The sequence below is a fragment of the Rosa chinensis genome, chromosome 5 (assembly GCF_002994745.2).
Source record: "Rosa chinensis cultivar Old Blush chromosome 5, RchiOBHm-V2, whole genome shotgun sequence".
Taxonomy (NCBI): Eukaryota; Viridiplantae; Streptophyta; class Magnoliopsida; order Rosales; family Rosaceae; genus Rosa; species Rosa chinensis.
The window spans coordinates 22,256,682-22,277,632 of NC_037092.1; the positions used below are offsets into that span (position 1 = coordinate 22,256,682).

The 20,951-nt window shown below is 38.6% G+C and overlaps 4 protein-coding genes across 6 annotated transcripts; 3 read left to right on the plus strand and 1 right to left on the minus strand.

Annotated features, from left to right (window-relative positions):
• Window positions 1–20: 20 nt before the first annotated feature.
• On the minus strand, window positions 21–4,219 carry LOC112164779 (cullin-1). 3 transcript variants are annotated; one of them, XM_024301084.2, is made up of 9 exons: window positions 4,105–4,219; window positions 3,215–3,358; window positions 2,941–3,037; window positions 2,121–2,306; window positions 1,930–1,977; window positions 1,645–1,848; window positions 1,491–1,568; window positions 933–1,019; window positions 21–304 (listed from the first exon to the last, which is right to left on the minus strand). In XM_024301084.2, the coding sequence occupies exons 2-9, from the start codon at window positions 3,340–3,342 to the stop codon at window positions 197–199; spliced, it is 936 nt and encodes a 311-aa protein (XP_024156852.1). In that variant the 5' UTR covers window positions 3,343–3,358; window positions 4,105–4,219; the 3' UTR covers window positions 21–196. The 3 variants fall into 3 exon arrangements, with proteins under 3 accessions (XP_024156852.1, XP_040362139.1, XP_040362140.1); XM_040506205.1 differs by having other exon boundaries at window positions 2,941–3,358; XM_040506206.1 differs by having other exon boundaries at window positions 2,941–3,353; window positions 4,105–4,210.
• A 6,492-nt stretch (window positions 4,220–10,711) lies between these two features.
• LOC112164773 (F-box protein At4g22280) lies at window positions 10,712–14,547 on the plus strand. The gene is made up of 5 exons (XM_024301078.2): window positions 10,712–10,766; window positions 10,959–11,922; window positions 12,110–12,241; window positions 12,331–12,375; window positions 14,023–14,547. Exons 2-5 carry the CDS (start codon window positions 10,966–10,968, stop codon window positions 14,545–14,547), a joined length of 1,659 nt encoding a protein of 552 aa, XP_024156846.2. The 5' UTR covers window positions 10,712–10,766; window positions 10,959–10,965.
• A 19-nt stretch (window positions 14,548–14,566) lies between these two features.
• On the plus strand, window positions 14,567–16,046 carry LOC112203440 (F-box/FBD/LRR-repeat protein At2g04230). Its single transcript, XM_024344406.2, has 3 exons — window positions 14,567–14,935; window positions 15,471–15,602; window positions 15,694–16,046. Exons 1-3 carry the CDS (start codon window positions 14,567–14,569, stop codon window positions 15,997–15,999), a joined length of 807 nt encoding a protein of 268 aa, XP_024200174.1. The 3' UTR covers window positions 16,000–16,046.
• A 366-nt stretch (window positions 16,047–16,412) lies between these two features.
• LOC112164775 (F-box/LRR-repeat protein At3g26922) lies at window positions 16,413–19,133 on the plus strand. The gene is made up of 4 exons (XM_024301081.2): window positions 16,413–16,544; window positions 16,944–17,881; window positions 18,423–18,554; window positions 18,645–19,133. Exons 2-4 carry the CDS (start codon window positions 16,949–16,951, stop codon window positions 18,957–18,959), a joined length of 1,380 nt encoding a protein of 459 aa, XP_024156849.1. The 5' UTR covers window positions 16,413–16,544; window positions 16,944–16,948; the 3' UTR covers window positions 18,960–19,133.
• The last annotated feature ends 1,818 nt before the right edge of the window (window positions 19,134–20,951 follow it).

Consider the following 20,951-nt stretch of genomic DNA (forward strand, 5'->3'; position numbering starts at 1 on the left):
AGCATTAAGGAAAAGAAACAAGCACAAGAAAGGGGGTCATTTGATTAAGGAGAATAGTAACTTTCTTTCATGTTCCAAAATCTACATGAAAACTTTCATAAAGCATTCTACACCCCCTGACAAATGAATCATGATCATTTGATCTCTGCCCAAAATACAAACAGATGTGATCTTTTCATAGAAATTCTGGGTAAACTTAATGAATATGAGCTGATTGTGCCATTGAAGAACAGAGATTTTCCACTAGTGTTGATGTAGAGCTGTCCTCTCCAAGATTTAAGCAGGCACACTTTGACAATATCTCCTAACAAATTTCCACAATAACAGATATAAAACAGATGATCAGTTCTGTAAAGTTTGGCACGATTTAGATATGGATTGAAAGGAAAAAAGATTGCAGCTAGCCAGCTAGTTCGAGTGTTTGACCAATAATAATAATGCTCAATGTGAACCGGAGTAGTGAAACAAACTCAAAACCTACTATCTTTTGTCTATTACAGTATGAAAAATATCTAGGATGAAGAAAATTCATCATGGAAACTGAAAGAACATGATTGATTCGAAAGGTTCTGCTCAAGCTGAGCAGCAACAGTTTCTAGATCACTAAGTGGACAGTTCGGCATATCATCTGAGCAATAAGAAGAAACATACTAACTAGTATGCAGCTCCGGTCATGTTTAGATATCATGTTTTTGGTGATCGCTACTAGAGCAAATAGATCAGTGTCACCTATTTTTTGAACCCTTAATATGCTTGTTTTGAAGCATTAGTTGATTACTATTCTTGTACTGGAGAAATGAGACATCAATGCAAATAGCAAAATGTCACAGATGTAAGAACCTATATCACTAGTGCCAGAGTTTCTAAATATTATTAAATAGTAAATACTGTCACTGGTGACTATGAAAACATCTGGGAGGTTTTTTCCACACCTGATAATCCAGTTGACTGCAGTTTTCAGACTTCTGCTTTTCAAGCAACTTATTTGCATTCAGATCCAGCAACTGGAATCGCACAACCTGCACAAGGAATCAGACTAAGCAAAAATGAATGGCAAAAATTTCTAAACTGCCTACTCAAAATCATTCATAATCATGAATGCTCTCTTTGTACATGAATCTGTAGGATTCTCCATGACGCTGCCATCCTATACCACTAAATGAGCAATGAAAAACTGAAACCCAATTAACCCAATCAAAATGAATGTATTCAACATGATAAACCCACACTAGAAAGCACAAGTGCTGCAGCTCAAGCTGGACAGCTCCACATCATTTTCTTATTTTCATCTCTATTATAACCAGTTGGTTTAGATATATTCAACCAGCCAGTCTTATTATTCTTATTCTTATTGTTGTTGTTGTTGTTGTTGTTGTTGTTGTTGTTGTTGTTGTTGTTGTTATTGTTATTATTTATTATTATATCTTTTCTTTCTAATTTATCCCAAAAAGCCTTTACAAATAACCAGAGCTCCAACAAGAAGACAGTACCTGTATTAACTTCACCACAGATGTGGGATGTAGATACCGGCCAGCTCTTTCTTTCTCCTGCAAAATGCACAAGTTCACCTGTAGAATACATGGTATCGCTTACATTATGTATCATAGTCAATATCAAACCTCAGAAGCTTCAATAAAAGAAAACCTTCCGGATATAATCAGTCAACGAATCGCACAAAAGCCACTGTGAAGATAATTGGGAATAGAAAGTGGCAGTTTCTCCGAGCACAGCCTGCTCAATGATTTCGTAGTATGATGGTGATCTATTTTGACCAATTTCCATAAAGATACTCATGACATCTTGAAGCATCTTTGCATCAATCAGTTGTCCATAACGCTCTTGATTAATCTGCAGCAAATATGAGTTAAACACAACTCCCAACAAGATCATTTGGCATTTGAAAATTATACTTGAAGCAAATAAACAAACCAGAGACATTGCAGCTGCCTGAATTCTGTTAGCCAACCCATTGAAGACCTGAAAGCAAAAGAGAACTATTGATTGCATCCAACCAGTTCAATTCCGACGGCAGAAAAGGGACAAACGTATGTCAAGTTATACTTGCAAAAGTACTTAATCATAATGGAACTGCTTTGAAACTTATAAGTTGTAATACTCACCAGATTACAAAAGCAATCAATTGAGGTGTCAGTAAGTGAAACAAGACAATGACGGGGGATATAATAGCGGTCCAAGTATTCAAAGAATCTACATAGCCATCTTGCCATTATCTTGTAATTTGACCACATCTGTACAAGTTCCCTTAACAGAAGCTCATTTTCTTTCGCTGCCAACGAGGGCAGTGCCTAAGAGTGAGAAACAAGAGAAAGATCAATAGACCAAAAAAACAGGAGGGCTACTGAACAAGTAATGACCAAAGTAGTTGGCAAGACAGAGAAAACAATTTTAAGGATAGCTGAATAATTTTTGTTTCCCCTTTATAATGATGATATGTTTCCTATCAAAAATTTGTTCCGTTCCACCCTTATTATAGAAGGAACTCGTGGAAAATAGATACTAATATGGCAATAGTACTACTGGACTGCACCGACATCCTAAACAATTAAAACTTTTAGACAACCTCACCGAAGTTTTCTAAAAATATCAAGCGAAGGACAAAAGTTGATATTTGTGTAACAAAAGCTTTTGTGTCTTGTATGTGATGGCTTTTAAGCATGCTCAATTATTGACTTATAAAACTTCAATGTTTATTAAAAAAAAAAAAACTTCAATGTAAACTTTTTGATATCCTGTACCTATAGTGAGAAATAAGAAACTTCTCAAGAACCTGAAAGCCAACTGCCTGCCTGTTGGAATCGAAACTCTCAATCATCATCAACAAAATCCTTTTTCAACACCTCCCAGGAGGATAGCAAGCACAGTCAAACACCATTTAACCGTATCACAACATGAAACCATTACAAACAGAACACCACATACCAAGGAGCTGATGATGTCTTCCAAGCTGTTCTTAAATTTCTCATATAGCAACGCCTCATTTCCTGCCCCAGGCTTATCGCACATAATATAAACACATCTAAGGAAAGGGTGAAGGAAATCTCCTCCATTCAACCAGCAGTTTTGGATTACATAAACCCCTATACAAAAAATGCATGCATGCATGACAATGTCCACTAAACAGCTACACATATATGGCAACATATAGTTTATGTGTTTGCATGAAGGTGTAAAGCTTGCAGACGATAAAGGATACGCATAGTACTTCATATATTCTTCCGTGGTGAACTTTGTCTCTGGGAATCCTTCCACAATCTTCTTTGCTTTCTGAATTGCCTCTTCTATGATCATTAACCCTTCATCAACTTGCATAGATCTATTCATCTTTGCCGCTTCTTCACTTCAGTATATTACAAATAACTAGATCAGTTGATATGAATTTCAATCAAGCACATCTATACAGATCTCTTCACCTCAATACATAATAAAGTTGATTCATGCTAAAAAGTCATCGAACCAGAGAGAGCATTGGATAATCTTGCATTTGAGAATGTAACCCAGTATGGCAGTGTAACAAAACAAAAAGATTGGAAACGTAAATTCCTACACTTCATTGCCAAAGAATAAGAAAACCAAAGAGAAATTATCAAACTGAAACCATCAAACGACTCGAAATCTTTGAGAATAAGGCAACACATTCCTTACATTCACTTTTCCAAACAGACATGTGAAAATAAACAAGTAAATAAAATACTTTCCATTCCTGCCGCAAACACACAAAACCCCGAAAGCCGGAAACTTTAACTCAATTTCAAGCACATACCACACCAAAGATTGTTACTTTCGAATCAGATAATACAATTATGCATACAATAAGTCAAACAGATACAGTTCTAACAAAACTCTCAAGGTAAAACCCTAAATTGCTTTGAAAATTGAGGCATTTTACCACACACAACCAAAGAAACACAACCTAAAGTAGAACCCTCATGTTAAGACAAAAGCAAGAACATGAAACCCCAAAAGATTTTGAGAACCACATTGCCTCAGTGATACAATTTTGAAAATTCGAAATGTAAAAAATATTGGGTTTTATGAAAAAGGAAAAGAGGAGGAGCATGAGAGAGTAAGAATTGTTGGGGTTACCGAAATGGGTTTGGAGAAGAAGCCCCTGCCTTTCGATTTTGGAAGAGCAAAGCTGGTGATGCACTTTCCCGAGAGAGAGTGTACTCACATTTTCCAGAGGTTTAGTCTTTCGTTTTGTTAATCTTTCTATATAATTTCTACTTAAAAGAGTGTCACTTCTTTAATTTTTGTTTCTTTTTTTTCTTTCTCTGAATAATACTTTGGGCGGGAAAAGTGGAGGGGAAAGATAAAAACGGCATGTCGCTCAGCTTGTAAAATTCACTCAGAAACAGGGGAGAATTCTACAAATGGTCATTCGACACTTTAGTTAGGGGTGGGCATAAATGACCGAAAAACCGGAAGGAAACGATCCAGACCGGACGGTCCGGGTCGGGTCCGGGTCGGGTTTTACACTGAAAACTACTATTTTCGGTCCGGTTCAGTCTCAATATCAGAGTTGTCGGTCCGGTCCTTGTCCTTGATTTATGCTAACCTCTTGGACCGAAAAACCCGAACACCACCACTAGTGGGTTTTTTTTTATTTTGAATTATTGCTTTGGATACCATTTTATATTTTTTTATACCCCACGTCTTAATTAATCTCAAGTTGGTGAATGGTGACAACACTCAATCATGAGTGCTATTTTAGTTTTTTTTTTTTCTCTCCCTCCCTTCATCTCTTTCCATCTCTCTCTCTGTCCTATTCTCTCTTCTTTCTCTCTCTCTTCCTGTTTTTTCTCCATCTCTCGTTGAAGAGAGCAACAGAAACCTCGATCTTATTCTCTTAATCATTAACCATCCTTCACAAAATCAACATGGCCTTCTCTCTCTCTGTCCTATTTTCTCCTCTCTCTCTCTCTCTCTCTCTCTCTCTCTCTCTCTCTCTCTCTCTCTCTCTCTCTCTCTCTCTCTCTCTCTCTCTCTCTCTCTCTCGCCTCTATTCTGTCCTGAAGGGGGCCGAAGTCCATGAGCTTGACCGCGAAGTGGTGAGGGATTGAGGGGGCTTAGAGTCGACTTCGGAGGCGATGCTTTTGGGGGTGATTTTGGGGAAGCAGACGAGGAGGAAGAGGAGGAGGGAGAAGGCAACGGCGAGTGGGACGAGGAGATGGGTGCGATGGGGCTGCGGCGGCTGAGAGTGACGGGGTTGGGTGATTGGGCGCATCGTGAGGTGAGGAAACTACGTAAAGGTTGAGTCTTTGGGTGTTGGGTGTGATGCAAAGGTTGAGTCTTTGTTATTGGTGGGTTTTTCAGAGGAGGAGGAGGAAGAATTAAGAAGAAGAAGAAGCAGGAGGAGGAGGAACCGATAGCCCGGATAAACCAGCCTGTTTTGTGTCGGTCCGGGCTTAGGCCGGTCCCCGTTCTCTGCATCTACAAGTTCGGCCCGAAGTAGCTCTGCCAGTTCCGGTCCCGGTCCCTGTAAAAGCAGTGCCGGTCTGGGACCGTGCCCAGCCCTAACTTTAGTCACTCACCTTTCAAATATATCACTTTGGTCACTCAACTATTACTCTGCCAATCATTTTAGTCACTCAAAGTGCATTTTATCTCACTTTAATCACTTCTTCCAATCATTCTAATACAAATTTCTCAAGTTTTCACAATTGGTTTAACGAAAGTATCATTAATATTATGGCAAATAATTTTTTTTTAATGAAAAAAATTAACAAAGTGACTAAAGTGAATAACAGAGTTAAAGTTGAGTGACCAAAGTGATATATTTAAAAGGTGAGTGACTAAAGTGTCGAATAGATAAAAGTTGAGTGACTATTTGTGATATTCTCTCCAGAAACAATAACAATAGGTGTTGATACATATTTCATTTCTAGCTCAATTGTAACGTTCATTTTTTATTTATTTTTTTTTTTACAGGAGAAATTTTCATTTGAAACCACAAAAAGGTGGCAGAAAAATACAAGCAAGACAACAGGGAAATAAACTAGTTTCTGACAAGTCCCCAAACTAGAAATATAATGAAAGGGAAAATTTTGCAAACAGTACAGAAAGTAAAGGCCACTAATAATTTCTATACATAAAGTTCCGAACCAAACATTTTGGTACACGAAATTTGAAGACCGACCCACTTTCCGTACACGACGTCAATGACACCGTGAAATCTCTGCCAGCTGGCATATTTTTAGGGGCAAATTGGTCTCTATCTGTTTCTTACTCTGGCTACCCAACTCTATCTCTCTCTCTTACTCTGGCCACCCATGTCTATCTCTCTCTCTCATACTCTAGCCACCCAACTCTATCTCTCTCTCTTACTCCGGCACATCCCGATTGAATCCGAAATCTTCGAAATTCCGGCAACAATTGTAGCCATTTTCTTCCTTGCAGCAGAGTCCTTCACTCCCCCAACAGACAATCTTCTCCCTGGAGAAATTCGCCACCAGAGGCTCCGGCGAACTGACAAAGGGGTGGCGGCCAACGATGGGGCTGATTCCGGCGACGCGTGGCACCGGAGAGTCGAAATCGAAGCAGTCGACGTAGACGAACTGGCCGAGCTGGACACTGGAGGCAGTTGGCGAGGATGAGATCGGTGTCTTTCTCGGAGAGGGAGACGTAGGTGGAGTTGAGGGAGTCGGAGAGCTGGACGTAGAAGCCTTGGTTGGTCCAGAGGTCGTCTGAGTCGGCGAGGGCGGGGACTATGCCGATGACTTGGAGCAGGGCAGAGCAGTGGTCGCCGGTGACTTTGGTGGCGGAGTTCATGGACTGGAGGAGCCGGGAGTGGGTGACGCCATTGGGGGTGAGAGAATCAGAAAGAGAGAGGATTGGGATTTGGAATGTGGAGGACATGCGGTGGTCGCCGGGATTGAGCTTTCTGGGTTTGGGTTTGGGTGGGGGGGGGGGGGGGTGGGAGAGCGAGAGAGATCTGTTTTTCCTTCTTTTCTTTTTTTTTTACACCAAAAAAATGAATAAGAGTATGAAAGTACTAAATTACCCTTTAATAAATGAACAATGACATAAGAGTTAACGACATCATTGACGTCGTGTCCATATAGTGGGTCGGACTCAAAAGTCCATGTACCAAAATGTTAGGTTTGAAACTTTATGTATCGAAATTATTAGTGGCATTTACTTGGTGTACTGTTTGCAAAATTTTCCCATAATGAAATATCATATATACCAATCGCATTAACTTAAAAAGAAAATTACACACGTGACCTTTTGAAACTTTAATTAGTCATAAGGCCACTTAATTTTTCTTGTACACATAAGGCCACGAATTATTTCAAACTTGACAATTTTACCCTCCACTTAAGAAACCAAATTCTACTTACATCGATCCCAAATCTCTCTCTCTCTTTACCTGATCACAGTCTCTCTCTCCTCGACCACAGATATTCACGTCTTTGGTCTCCGCCTCTGCCGACCACCGGCATGGCGCACTCTCTCTCCTCGATCACAGATCTTCATGACGCCGGCACGGTACTTACATCGATCCCAAATCTCTCTCTCTCTCTACCCGATCACAGTCTCTCTCTCCTCGACCACAGATATTCACGTCTTTGGTCTCCGCCTCCGCCTCTGATTCTTGCGATCACCGACATGGCGCTCTCTCTCTCCTCGATCACAGATCACTTCTTGGTCTCCACTTCCAATTTCGCAGATCACCGGCACGGTGCTTTCTCTCTCACACTCTCTCCTCGATCACAGATCTTCACGGCGCAGCATGATGGTTCACCGAGAAAATGGTGAATGCGATGCTCCGATCTGGTGCTCTCCGAACCGCCCTGCGCGTTGGCTCTCAGTCCTCTGCTCCGCCCAAGCGACCCTTCTCCTCCACCGCTGGCCACAACCATGCTTGTAATTTCCAATCTCTCTCTCTCTCTCTATCTATCTCTCTCTCTCTCTCTCTCTCTCTAATAGTCACAGCTTCACGCGCACATATACATGCTCATTTGAATTTGATATTGGGCGAGTTTGATGTTATTTGTGTTTTGGAATTTTGTGAATCTCAGTTAAATTTTCTTCTGGAGCTACGATGCATATTAGGGTTTTCTCTCCAATTTGTTTGATATGCATAGAGTGAGAATGTTGGATAATTATAATTAAATTTGGGGATCCTATTGATACATTGATTGGAAGTCTAGACTATGATAGAATTGAAAACTCTTTTCTCTGTTTACTGCATTATTTGAATTGGTTCTGTTCTACTATGATCATTAGGATAGAGATGCTTTTGATAGTTACTATCTTATTTGCTAATTGTGATGAATGATTTTCTTGTCAAATAACTACTGCAATTGCCATTGGTTGTTGTTAAGCCGAACTGGAATCCCAGAGGCAAGCCTTGTTCAAGCAAAGTCAGATTGAGTTTTGGGAGAAAATGTGTTTATTTTGTTTTTAAATTAGCAAATTGTGTTGAATTTGTAGATAAGGAGCAGATGAGGATAGTGAAGGAGGCATTGCACTTGTCTATGGTTTCTAGTGTTGCGTGCCGCGAAGTGGAGCAGAAGAGGGTTTTGGAGTTCTGCAAGTCATGCATAGAGCAAGAGAAGGCTCATGGATACAGTTTTTGTATTACAATTTGGTAATTCCTATGGATTTTACGGCTTACTCTAGTGAATGATGCTCATGGATACAAGTTATGTTGATGGATTATGATATGTGCAATATACGCAAGGTTGAGCATTGCAAGCCTTCGACATTGTAAATAGTTGTTTTAATGTTTCATAGTAGTTTTTGTGTTGGTTGGTAATAGCTTTTTCAGTTAGTGATAGTAACTTTGTTAGTCTCTAATAGTAGTTTTTCAATCTTGTGAATAGATTTTGTTTTGCGTGGTACTAGTTTTTGGTGTTGCTGTGAGTAGCTTTTAGTGATGGTTAAATTAGCTTTTGGTGTTGGTGAGAGTAGTTTTTTCGATATTGGTGATAGTGTTTTTTGTTGCTGGTGACAGTAGCTTTTGTTTATGGTGACAGTAGTTTTTGTTGCTGGTGAGAGTAACTTTTGTTTCTGATGTTGGTGACAGTAGTTTTTTATTGTTGGTGAGAGTAGCGTTTAGTGTTGCTGAGAGCAATTTTTGTTGCTAGTGATAGTAACTTTTGATGCTGGTGACAGTAACTTTTGTGACCTCTTCGAGAACTCATCAGAGTAGCTTTTGTTGCTGGTGACAGTAATATTTGTTGTATGTGGGAGTAGCTTTTAGTGTTAGTGACAGTAGCTTTTGTGACCTCACATAAGATTGTCGGAAATTTCATCAGAGTAGCTTTTGTGACCTCACATAAGATCGCGGGAAATTTCATCATAGTAGCTTTTGTTGCTAGTGACAGTAGCTTTTGTGATCTCGCCGGAAATTTTATCAGAGTAGCTTTTGTTGCTGGTGACAGTGGCTTTTGTGGTCGCCGGAAGTTGGTCAGAGGTCGGCCGGAATTCGCCGGAGGTTGGCCGGAGACCTGCCGGAATTGACTGAAGACCTCGCCGGAGGGGAGAGAGAGAATGAATGTTGATTTTGTACTCTAGTGGCATTTATGTAAATATATTGATTTTTAATATCCAAAATATAACACATTTTTTAATCTAATGACCTTATGAAGGAAAAAACTAGTTAGTGGCCCTATGGCTAAAAAAACATTCTAAGATGCACTTATATGTAATTAACCCTAACTTAAACCCACATGATTGTGATTCAGAACTAAACAATAACTTTTTCTGAGATCAAATGAGGCAGCTTTGGGTCTTCTGGCCCAATTGTCCAAGCCCAAGCCCAAGCCCAAGCCCAAGCCCAAGCCCAAGCCCAAGCCCAAGCCCACGCCCACGCCCACGCCCACGCCCCATGTTCCGGATTTCCCTCGACCGAAAAAAATAGTTAAGAGTGCCTACTGCCTAGGCTTTCCAATTGCTTTGATACTAGATAGCAATGTCCTGAAATCCGATATTCTGAGACACTGAAAACAACGAAAATGCTTAATTTTTAAAAGATTTACATCACAAGAAGAAAATCTTTAATTCACTTTTAATTAAATCTAATCATTTCTCTGTCTTTATGCGTTGTGTAAGATAGTGCTAATCGCTTTGTTTAGGAGCCGATTATCGACTGGAGTCTGCGAGACCACTCGCCATAGAGAAATGACAAGTGGCTCTCACGTCCGAAAGCGTTTCCTTCACGCTCTGCTTTTGAGCATGATCATTATAAACAATTCTAATCTATGTATAAAACAGGAAGAGGGTCTTTGTTTCTTTGACATCATTCCAAAGCAGTGAAACTATCAGTTAGCGTTATCTGTTGCATGTTTTTGTGGTAGTTCAACAAATTAGTGTTCAAAGAGGAATGATTTACAGGAAGTTACTTTGTTAATAGGCTAAGATTACTGCTTATTAGGCATCGTGACTTGTGAGTTGTCACTCTCATTTTCTCAGATCAGAAGGCATACAAATTCTAACTAGATGCTTCCTTATTTTAAGCCTATGAATTTATTTTCACTTTCTTCAGCAATATCTCTTGATTAGATTAGTTATGAGAGATTGGTTTTTACTTTCTAATGTTGCTTTAGAAGTTACAACTTGGAACACTTCCCACAAATGAAAATAAATTACGGAAAAAATCTCAACCGGAGTTGATGACCTTTATGAATTCACAGTCTTTTTAACGCACTTCTAATTTTCTTCAATATTCCCACTGTTTCTCAGCATCTAGTCAGTAGCAGGGAGATCTTCTGCTCGGGCCATTTAAAAGCTCTTACCAGGTATTACTCTTCATTAACTTCTATGTACTTAACCAAGTTTTCACATTAATTAGGAGTATGTTTCCTTGATCTGCATGAGTGCATGTACATGATTATCTCCTATGTTTAACATAGAAAAGTTTCTTTAGCTACAAAGGCACTGATTACAGTCACTGTAATTTACTGTGTTTGTTCATAAAAAAAAAAAATAAGGTTGCAAATGGCTTCCGAATCAAAGCCTCAAGAAGAAGCTGATGAAGACAGGATCAGCAAACTGCCAGATGATGTTCTTTGTCATATTCTTTCATTACTCGTTACACATGAAGCAGTGCGTACAACTATCCTGTCAAAAAAATGGAACAAATTCTGGACTTCACTTCCAAATCTTGAATTCTATGACAAATATTTCCCTACATCATATTCGTGGCTCAAATATGAATGTGATCCTTTTATGACGTTTGTTGATCGTGTAATGCTTCTTCATGACTCAAAAGACATCCGAAAATTCTCTCTTTCTCGTATGCATAGAGAAGTTGAATTTGTGGTTGAGGATGTATATCATATTCATCGCTGGATTGACATTGCCATTGAGCATAACATTGTTGAACTTGATCTTTCTCTTGTAGACTGCAAGGGAATGAATTTTTATTTGCCTCAGAGCCTTTACACGTGCACAACACTAGTTGTTTTGAAGGTAGAATCAAATTGTATTTCCTATGATCCTCCCATCACAGGTTGTTTTCCAAGGCTTAAGGTGTTTGTTGTTTCATTTACGAATCCTGATAGTCCTGATCCAGTTAGGAGACTCTTTTCTTGTTGCCCTGTACTCGAAGATCTAGCTATATATGGATATCCTGGAAGAGATGCTTTGGATATTACTATCTCTGCACCTGAATTGAAGACATTAAAGATACATTTGAGCTGCAATGAATATTATATGTATGACCCTGCATACACTTTTAAAATTGATGCTCCAAAGCTGGAAAACTTCAGTCTTAAGGATCCTTGGTTTCTTTCAAACTATCATTTGGAGAATAGAAATTCTGTAGTTAAAGCTAAAATTGTACTCAACGACTCAGAGGATTATGATCCTATCGACTTTGCTGATCGTACAACTGCCTTACTAGGAAGAATTTCAAATGTTGAATACTTGTCTTTTTCAGCTGCATTTCTGGAGGTAAACTATCTCTTAATATGTTCCTTGCACACTATTTTTCTGTGAGATTGAAAGTTTTTCCATTTCGGTAATTTATGATTTTTTTTTTTGGAGAGGTAATCTTGATAATAGTTAAGACATAAGGAGCCTTTTTGCATGAGTTTCTATTTGATGATTTTATCTAATGAATACTTTATCTTTCATGAAGGATTTTCATCTTTCCACTTTTGATACTCTGTACCAATTGGAGCTGAGTCTTGGTGGTTGCAATAACTGGGAATTGCTAATAGTGTTTCTCAAGAAATCTCCAAATCTGAAACATCTCGTCTTAAAAAATAAAGTAAGATAATGTTTTCACTTGAGATATGCAATACCAATGTGCATCTCTATACTTACTCTCATTTCATTCTTCCACTGCATAATTTCCAGGGCCGTTTACCATATTTTGAATTAGATGAGCTTGAAAGTAATCTGGTTAGTCCACCAGTGTCACCAAATTGTTTGCTTTCATCCCTAGAGACTATCTGTATTAAGCAATTCACGGGACAGCAGGATGAGATGGAAGTGGCAGAATATTTGTTAAAGAACGGTGAGGTGTTGAAAACAATGAAGATCTATATTATGAATCCTAGATCTACAGGTGAGCCTACAAAAGAAGAGTTATCCAATAAACTTTTAATGTATGAAAGGGGTTCAAAAACTTGTCAAGTTGAAGTTATCTATGATGACAATTGGACAAGGTATACTAATGTTATAAGCTGTAGTGAGATAAGGGAATCGGTTCAGAAGTATAAGAGACTTTCAAACGTGCGTCTTGTTAACATTGTAAAAGAATAAGATGACTCTTTTTTATGTTAGTTTGCTTTCTGTTGTATAAGTTTCTTATCAACTGTTTGTATCTTCCTATAACTATGAAATTTTATTAATTATTACTGTGGTGACCTGCGTTATCAACAGCATGCATGCTTTGAAATTGTAGTCATTCACTCTTGTTATATTTTCAACAAATTCACCTAAGACTCATCAATACAATGCAGATTCAGTGGTTGGCAGAATCCACCATTGTGTTGTTTTTGTTATATATCCAAGTGTGTTGAATTCCTTTGAAATTAGAAAATGTATCAGACGCATCAAGCTTCAGACGAGCCGAGAAGGTCTAAATCCCTATACCTCCTCAAGTTATGTATTGCAATGACTCTTTTTACTTCTTCCATCATACTATTTCTTCTCACAAAAGTATGCCCTTGAAATCCATTAATATACGGCCGACGCTCCTCTTCATCTTTCTCACAATGATGAGAACATAACTTCGTCTTGTAGTACGAATTTCATCACCTCACAACCAGTGCCCTCTACTCCAACGAACTTCCATTTGAGTTGTAATATAAGCAAATAGAACAATATGAAGTTATGAACAAGGGGGTTACTATCTTCACATTCTAATTTTCACTAGTTCCTACACACTTGCCCTCTCCTTTTTCTGCGCTACAGCAGACATTCAATTGAACAGGCCCAAATTCCAAATATCAAGGAAGCCCAGTAACCCATATGCCCAATGAAAAATAAAATAAAATAAGAGACAGTTTATCTTCCTTTTCTCTCTGGCCGGATAGTCAAAACTCAAAACCCTGATTTACTGTGCGGTAGCTTCCCACATCATTGTTGCAGAGATGATAAAACGTCGTCGTTAGCAATGCCCGTTCGGTTCTCATTTTCTTAGAGTTGGTGTCCTTTCTCAACGATCAGTCACAGCTTTCATTATTCAATCACATATTCTTCCCGGGCTAAAGTATCAGGTACTTGTCTTCATAACCCTAAGGCTTCCTTTAAATTTGGTTACGAAGAAAACTGAGAATTATTTGATAAATTCTAAGTGGTACAATTTATCATAACTTTTTGATAAATGGGTATTGCAAAGATTGTACTTTTAAATGCAAAGTTTGTTACTTTTGTTACTGGTTTAGAAATTACCGACTAGAAATACTGCAAGGGAACATGTTAATATTTTCAGTGACATGAAAGGCTTAAACATTTTACTCAGTTACTGAAACACAATGTAGTATGAAATACTACAAAGTCACCATGGATTGAGGAGGTTTTTAACAAAGCATCTTGGTACAGGATTTGATGTCAGAGGTTCAAGCAAAAAGAGTTAATAAAGATAGGATTAGTGCACTACCAGATGAAGTCCTTTATCACATCCTTTCGTTCCTTAAAACCGAAGATGTTGTGATGACCATCTTTTTGTCTAGAAGATGGAAGAACATTTGGGCCTCTGTTCCGAGTCTAGATTTCTGTGACCAAGAAAACCCTGACACTATTCCTTTTCCGAAGTTTATTGATAATGTACTCTTCTTCCGTGACTCAAAAGACATTCATAAGTTTCGTCTCCATTCCATTAGAGTTGAGGATTTTGATCGTATTTGTGGTTGGCTTGGCGCTGCCATTAGGCGCAATGTTGTTGAACTTGATCTTTCTGTTAAGTATTATGGAGGTGATGAGGATCACCAGCAGATCTTTAAGTTGCCTAAGAGTGTTTTCACATGTAAAACTCTGAGGGTTTTGAAATTGTGGTCAAATTTTATTATCAATGCTCCTGAATCAGGGTGTTTCCTGAATCTCAAATCTCTCTGTGTTCATTTTTGATCATCCTGTTATTAACTCAATGGAGAAACTTTTTTCTTGCTGCCCTGTGCTGGAAGATTTGAGCATACATGGAAATCATGGATTTTATGGTTTGAATTTCACCGTATCTGCACCTGAACTGAAGACACTGAAAGTACAATGGACAACGCATGGTGATTATGAGAGGTGCAACTTTTATGTTGTTGCCCCAAAGCTTGAAAATTTTCATCTCTGGCAGTATCCTTCAACAGACTGTTTTTTGGAGAATGCAAAATCTCTAGTCAGAGTTACTATTTCTCTACAAGACCACTTTGCCGATGAAGACCGTCTCTTTGCTATCCGTGGAACTGCGCTTCTGGCAGTAATTTCCAATGTTAGATACTTGTCTCTTTCAGCACATTGTTTGAAAGTAAGTATGCCTCGAGTTCTTCCAAATATAATTTGATAGAGAGAAATAGAGGAAATATAGCTATATGTTCCTTACTTTATAGAGAAGAACAGGGAATGGTGGGCATGAGGCCCATCATTTTTATTGCTGTAAAACTTATACATGTTGAAGGAATGAAGGAAATTAAACATTAAATTAGATGTTGGTTTGATAAACTAACAGAATTGCAGTAATTTTTTTTTTTCATTCTGTTTTTCCCTGCAAAACTAAATGAGGATAGATTTGTGCTTCTCTCCTTCCATGATATTCTAAAGTACATGAGGAAAGACACTTCCCTTGCATTTGAACTAGGACCCTGAACCTTTAGATTGTTGCACACTTGTACTGCTATTTGTATTTGTTCTTATTATTCTTTGGCTCTTTGCTTATACCAAACATAGTGTTTGCTACTGAAAGCCTATCTTTCCATTTGGCAATTAATGATCGAATAGTACTTATTGCAAAAGGACTTAGTTTCTGCTTCTTTTTGCATGATCAATATGATTTCTCCATGTAGGGGTGTTGTCTTCCTGTCTTTGATAAGTTGAGCCGATTGGAGCTTGCTCTCTGCAATTGCTATTACTGGGAACTGCTAAAAGAGCTTCTCAGGAGATCACCTAAACTGGAATATCTTGTTTTAGAGCTGAAAGTAAGATATATTTCAACAACATATATATAATAGGAATTACATGCAGCTGTTAATGATTCTTATTTCATCCATTGTCTTTAATACTCCTCAGGACATCATATGCTCCACGGCACCTTCGAGTCATCAATGGAGTCCACCAGAGTCGATACCTATCTGTTTGTTGACGCATCTCAAGACTGTCTCTATAAGGGGATTCAAGGGAAAACTGGATGAGATGGATGTGGCAAAGTATTTGTTAAACAACGGTGAAATCTTGAAGATGACGACTTTTTATAGTGAGGATCTTTTTCGTACCAAAGAGGAGTTAAAAATGGAGTTGTCAATGTGTCAATGGGGTTCAAAGGCTTGCCAAGTTGAATTTTTCCCGGCCAAAAAGACGAAGGCTTGTCATTTTTAGGTATGCGTTCTTGGGTTTAGGATTGTCACAGAGGTGTCTCGGGTGGATAGGGGTTGAATATATTGGTAGTTGATTGTTCTCTGGCATTATAATTCTGTAGGAATTTGATTATTATGACATGTGATGGTCTATTTTGAAATGGAAAATGTATGTGGTTGATTCAATCTCACCGAACTATTATTTCTCATCTTCTTTTTCTGAAGATGATTTCTTTCCAATTCATTCATCGTTTGATTTTTCTCTGATTCATGAGTTTCTCCAAAAACGAAATTTTCTTGGGGAACTCTGTTCACTGAAACAGGCCCCAAAACCTAAAAATGAACAAGGTGGCCCGGTAACTCACAAGGCCCAACTAAGAATAAAGACCGTAAAGATCTTCTTTTCACCGGTAGTCTCAGTTAGTCAAAACCCTCATATTCAGAATCTTTCACACTCGAGAGTTGCAGAAATGGTGAAACGCCGAGGTTAGCATTGGTATTTTGGTTCTCATTTTCATACAGACGGTGAGACTGTTTGTCAGAGTTTTCAGTATTCACTGACATCAGGTACTTGTCTTCATAACTCTTTGGCTTTCTTACATCTGTTTGGTTACCCAGAAAAGTTGAAGGAAGACATTTTATGTTTTTATGGATTTGTTACATTTATAAAGTAGAATTTCGTGCTTAAGTATATGTGAAGATAAATGGGCATCCACAGATTTTATTGTTAAATGCAAAGTTTGTAACTTTTTCAATTCACTAGGAGAAATGATGGACTTGAAATGTTATAAGAAAATATGAGAAGAGTTTCATGCATATTCCGTTAGTTTCAATTGAAATATAAAGGGACATTACATGTAAAGGGCTTAAATGTTCATCATGTTTTCATTTTCTCAGTACTAAAACATAATGTTGAAATCTTCTTTGAAGTTTCGAGGGTTACCATGGATTTCAATCTGGTTACAGGTTTGATGTCAGAGCTTGAAGCAAAAAGAGTTAAAGATAGAATCAGTGCATTACCAGATGCAGTCCTTTGTCACATCCTTTCATTCCTTGATAGAACAGAAGATGCTGTGACGACCAGCGTTTTGTCCAAAAGATGGAAGAAAATCTGGGCCTCTGCACCCAGTCTTGTCTTTTGCGATGAAGATAACCCGGACTGTGTTTCTTTTGTGAGGTTTGTTGATAATGTACTCTTCTTTCGCAACTCAACAGACATTAGAAAGTTCCATCTTCAGTCTTGCTGTGTTAAGGATTTCGCTCGTATTTATGGTTGGATTGGCACTGCCATAAGGCGTAATGTTGTTGAACTCGATCTTTCTGTAGAGGATTTTGCAGGTGATGATGATCACCCTCGGGTTTTTGAGTTGCCTGAGAGTGTTTTCACATGCAAAACACTGATGGTTTTGGGGTTGTCTTCAAACTTTATTACCAATCCTCCCACTTCAGGGTGTTTCCCAAGCCTCAAGTCTCTCAATGTGCAGATTGACCATCCAGTCAATAAATCTGTGGAGAAGCTTTTTTCTTGCTGCCCTGTACTGGAAAATTTACGCATAGGTGGATCACATGGAATGCAAAGAGATGATCCGATTTTGAATTTTAATGTCTCTGCGCCTGAATTGAAGACGTTAAGAATATATTGGAGTTCATGTGATGTTTATGAGAAGTGCTGCAAGTTTCATATTAATGCCCCGAAGCTTGAAAACTTTCATCTTTGGCAGGATCCTCCTACAGATTGTTTTTTGGAGAATTCAAAAACGTTAGTCAAAGTTACTATTACTCTCTGTGACCCACTCCATGACAATTCTGCAGAAGCAGATCATCGCTTTGCTATCCGTGGAACTGCTCTTCTGGCAGGAATATCTAGTGCTAGGTCCTTGTATCTTTCAGCACATCGTTTGAAAGTAAGTATGCCCTAACTTCTTCCTTGCACTATATTTGGTATAGGAAGGGAAAAAATGTGTGGTTGGAAAAGAGGAAGAACAGATACAGTTACCTTCTTTTGATAAACAGGAACAGGAAGAGTGAGGCACATCATTTTTATTGCCTTAAAAGTTGTACAGTTTGATGGAATCAAAGAAATTTAAGTAGTAATTTGATGTTGGTTTGAAAGTATTAAATTTGTAATTTGCCCTTTTTATTATTATTTTTTTTCATTAAATACCAAATGAGTAAAGGTATATGCACCTCTCCTTCCATGATATTGTAGTACTGGAGACAAACACATCCCTTGCATTAAGATTGGTTCCTCTACTTGTGTCTTTATTGTTCTTATCATTCTTTCTTTGTACCTTATAAAGTCTTTGTAAAATAATAAAAAATATCAACCAAGTGTTTGTTGGATTGTGGCAATTAAGATTAAAGTTGTATATTGTGCATAACTTAGAAAATGTTCAATTTCTGCATAAGTTTATTATTCTTATTAATAAGTTTTCTCTGCTGTAGAAATGTTGTCTGCCTACTTTTGACAAGTTGAGCAGATTGGAGTTGATTCTTTACAATTGCTATTACTGGGAACTGCTGAAAGAGGTGCTCAAGAGATCGCCTAATCTGGAAAGGCTCGTCTTGGAACTTAATGTAAGCTGAGTTTCAACTTATGCTGCATGATACCATTTGCATCAAGCCCTTTATGATTCTTATTTAGTCCATTCTTTAAATAATTTCCAGGAATGCAAGTGTGGAGAATCCTCGGATCATCAATGGATCCCACCACGGTTCGTGCCTAGTTGTTTGCTGTCACAACTCAAGACTATCTCTATAAGGGGATTCAAGGGCAAAGTAGATGAGATGGATGTGGCAAAGTATTTGTTGGAAAATGGCGAAGGTTTGAAGAAGATGACTATTTACTATAATGATCATCTGTGCAAGAAAGAAGAGTTGCACAAGCAATTCTCAATGTTTCAGTGGGCTTCAGTGACTTGTCAAGTTGAACTTTTCTCAGACATAAGAGAAGCAAATTGTGCTTCTTTCGGTATGTTCTAGGATCAATTTCACAACGGTAGATGTATCGTCAGTATTGGTACAAGTTGAATCTATTTGTGGTTGATCGTTTTCCTTTGTATAACTATCTCTGTTTAGCTTCGTAACTCATTGTGACATGTCATGGTCCAATTTGCAATGGAAAAAGTATGTTTGCTTTTACCAACTCGACCACTTGTGGTGGTTGGAAAAAGCAAGTGTTAAATTCAATATCATTGAACTATTATTTTCCTCTCCATTTATGTAAATGGCCAAGTAGGAAATTTAAAGGTGGATACGTAGGATCTTGAGCTCTGAAACTAATGAGATACAAATTGTGTTTGTGGTTGGTGTAACGCAATGAAATAGGAAATCTATCCTATTTTTGGTTGAATGATGGATACTTCATCCTAGGGCTGGGCGTTTTCACCCGAGAGACCGAGAAACCGGGTCGATCCGGACTGAAACAGACAATTCGGGTCGGTTTTGAAAGCAGATTTCCTCGGTTCGGGTTAAACCAAACTGATTACAAGGTTCCTCGGGTCGGTTTCAGTTTTCATATTTCCAGGCCCGATTAGGATTGATCCGGACCGATTATTTGTACATGTATACGTGTCAAATTTTAATTGGTTGTCATATGTATGTATAGAGCATACCATACACTCACTTGCAGGCAATCACCCAATAATCCCAATTTCATTTCGAGTCTTCGATAGATCACATATCGACCTAATTATCACTTAATCACCTCTTCAGTTTGAGAAAACCTCAAAACCCCAGCCCTTATTTCCTTGATTCCTTCTGTTCTTCACTTCTTCACCCATCGATTAGGGCTGGGCTCTGTCACTCTGTGTCTCGAACTCTCGATCAATCACCCATTCACCCATGGATTCCTCCACTGGAAACACAGAACAAACCCAATCCCAATCTCAAAGCCATTCCAAACCCAATTCAAATTCCGATTCGAGTCCAGCAAACTCCAATTCCAAGTCCGATCCCGAGCTCGAAGTTGCCGAGAATGCTGTCGTCCCTGCAACCGCAAGTACTGATACTCTATCTTCTGCTGGAACTCCATCTACGATGACATCGTCACGACCACCAAAACCCAAAAAGAGAGGGACAAATAGTACATCCATAGGGTCGAGGGAGCGTTCAATGGTATGGGAGCACTATGAGAAGATTGACAAGCTACTGTACGAGTTCAAAGATGGAAAGAAGGTCCAGGTTGGGACTACCAAGCGGGCCAAATGCAGGTACTGCTCTACAGACCTTGCTTGTAATCCATACGATAATGGTACCAGTAGCTTGAAGAGGCATATAGAGGTTGTGTGTATAAAATACCCTAGTAGGATAGATCTGGAAGAGTTTCAGCAAGTGTATGTAGCTGGAGGGAACTTGAATGAACCTTCTTTAACTATGAAGGCATTTAGTCAAGATGCTTGTGTAAGAGCTTGTGTTGAGATGATAGTAATAGACGAGCTGCCATTTAGTCACCCGGAGAAGGAAGGGTTTCAGAGGTTTTGTAAAGTTGCATGTCCTAGGTTTAAGACTCCTTCTAGGAGATTAGTTGTAAGCACATTTTGGAAATTGTATGATGTTGAGAAGAAGAAACTTAGGCAGGAGCTAGCTAGCCACTGTGTTAATTTAACCACCGATACGTGGACATCGGTGCAGAACATAAATTACATGGTGGTTACGGCTCATTTCATAGATAGTGGCTGGAATTTACACAAAAGAATTCTTAACTTTTGTGTAATTTCTAACCATCAAGGGAAGACCATAGGAAGGCTGTTGGAAACATGCCTGCTTGAATGGGGAATCGAGAGAGTGTTGACTGTGTCGGTGGATAACGCATCCGCAAACAAAGTTGCTATTGATTACATTAGGAAAAAGATGCTGACTTGGAAAAAACAGCCTTTTTCAGAAGGCAAGTGGCTTCATGTGAGGTGTTTAGCTCACATTCTCAACTTGATTGTGAAATCAGGGTTAAGAATGATGGATAAATCTGTGGCTGCA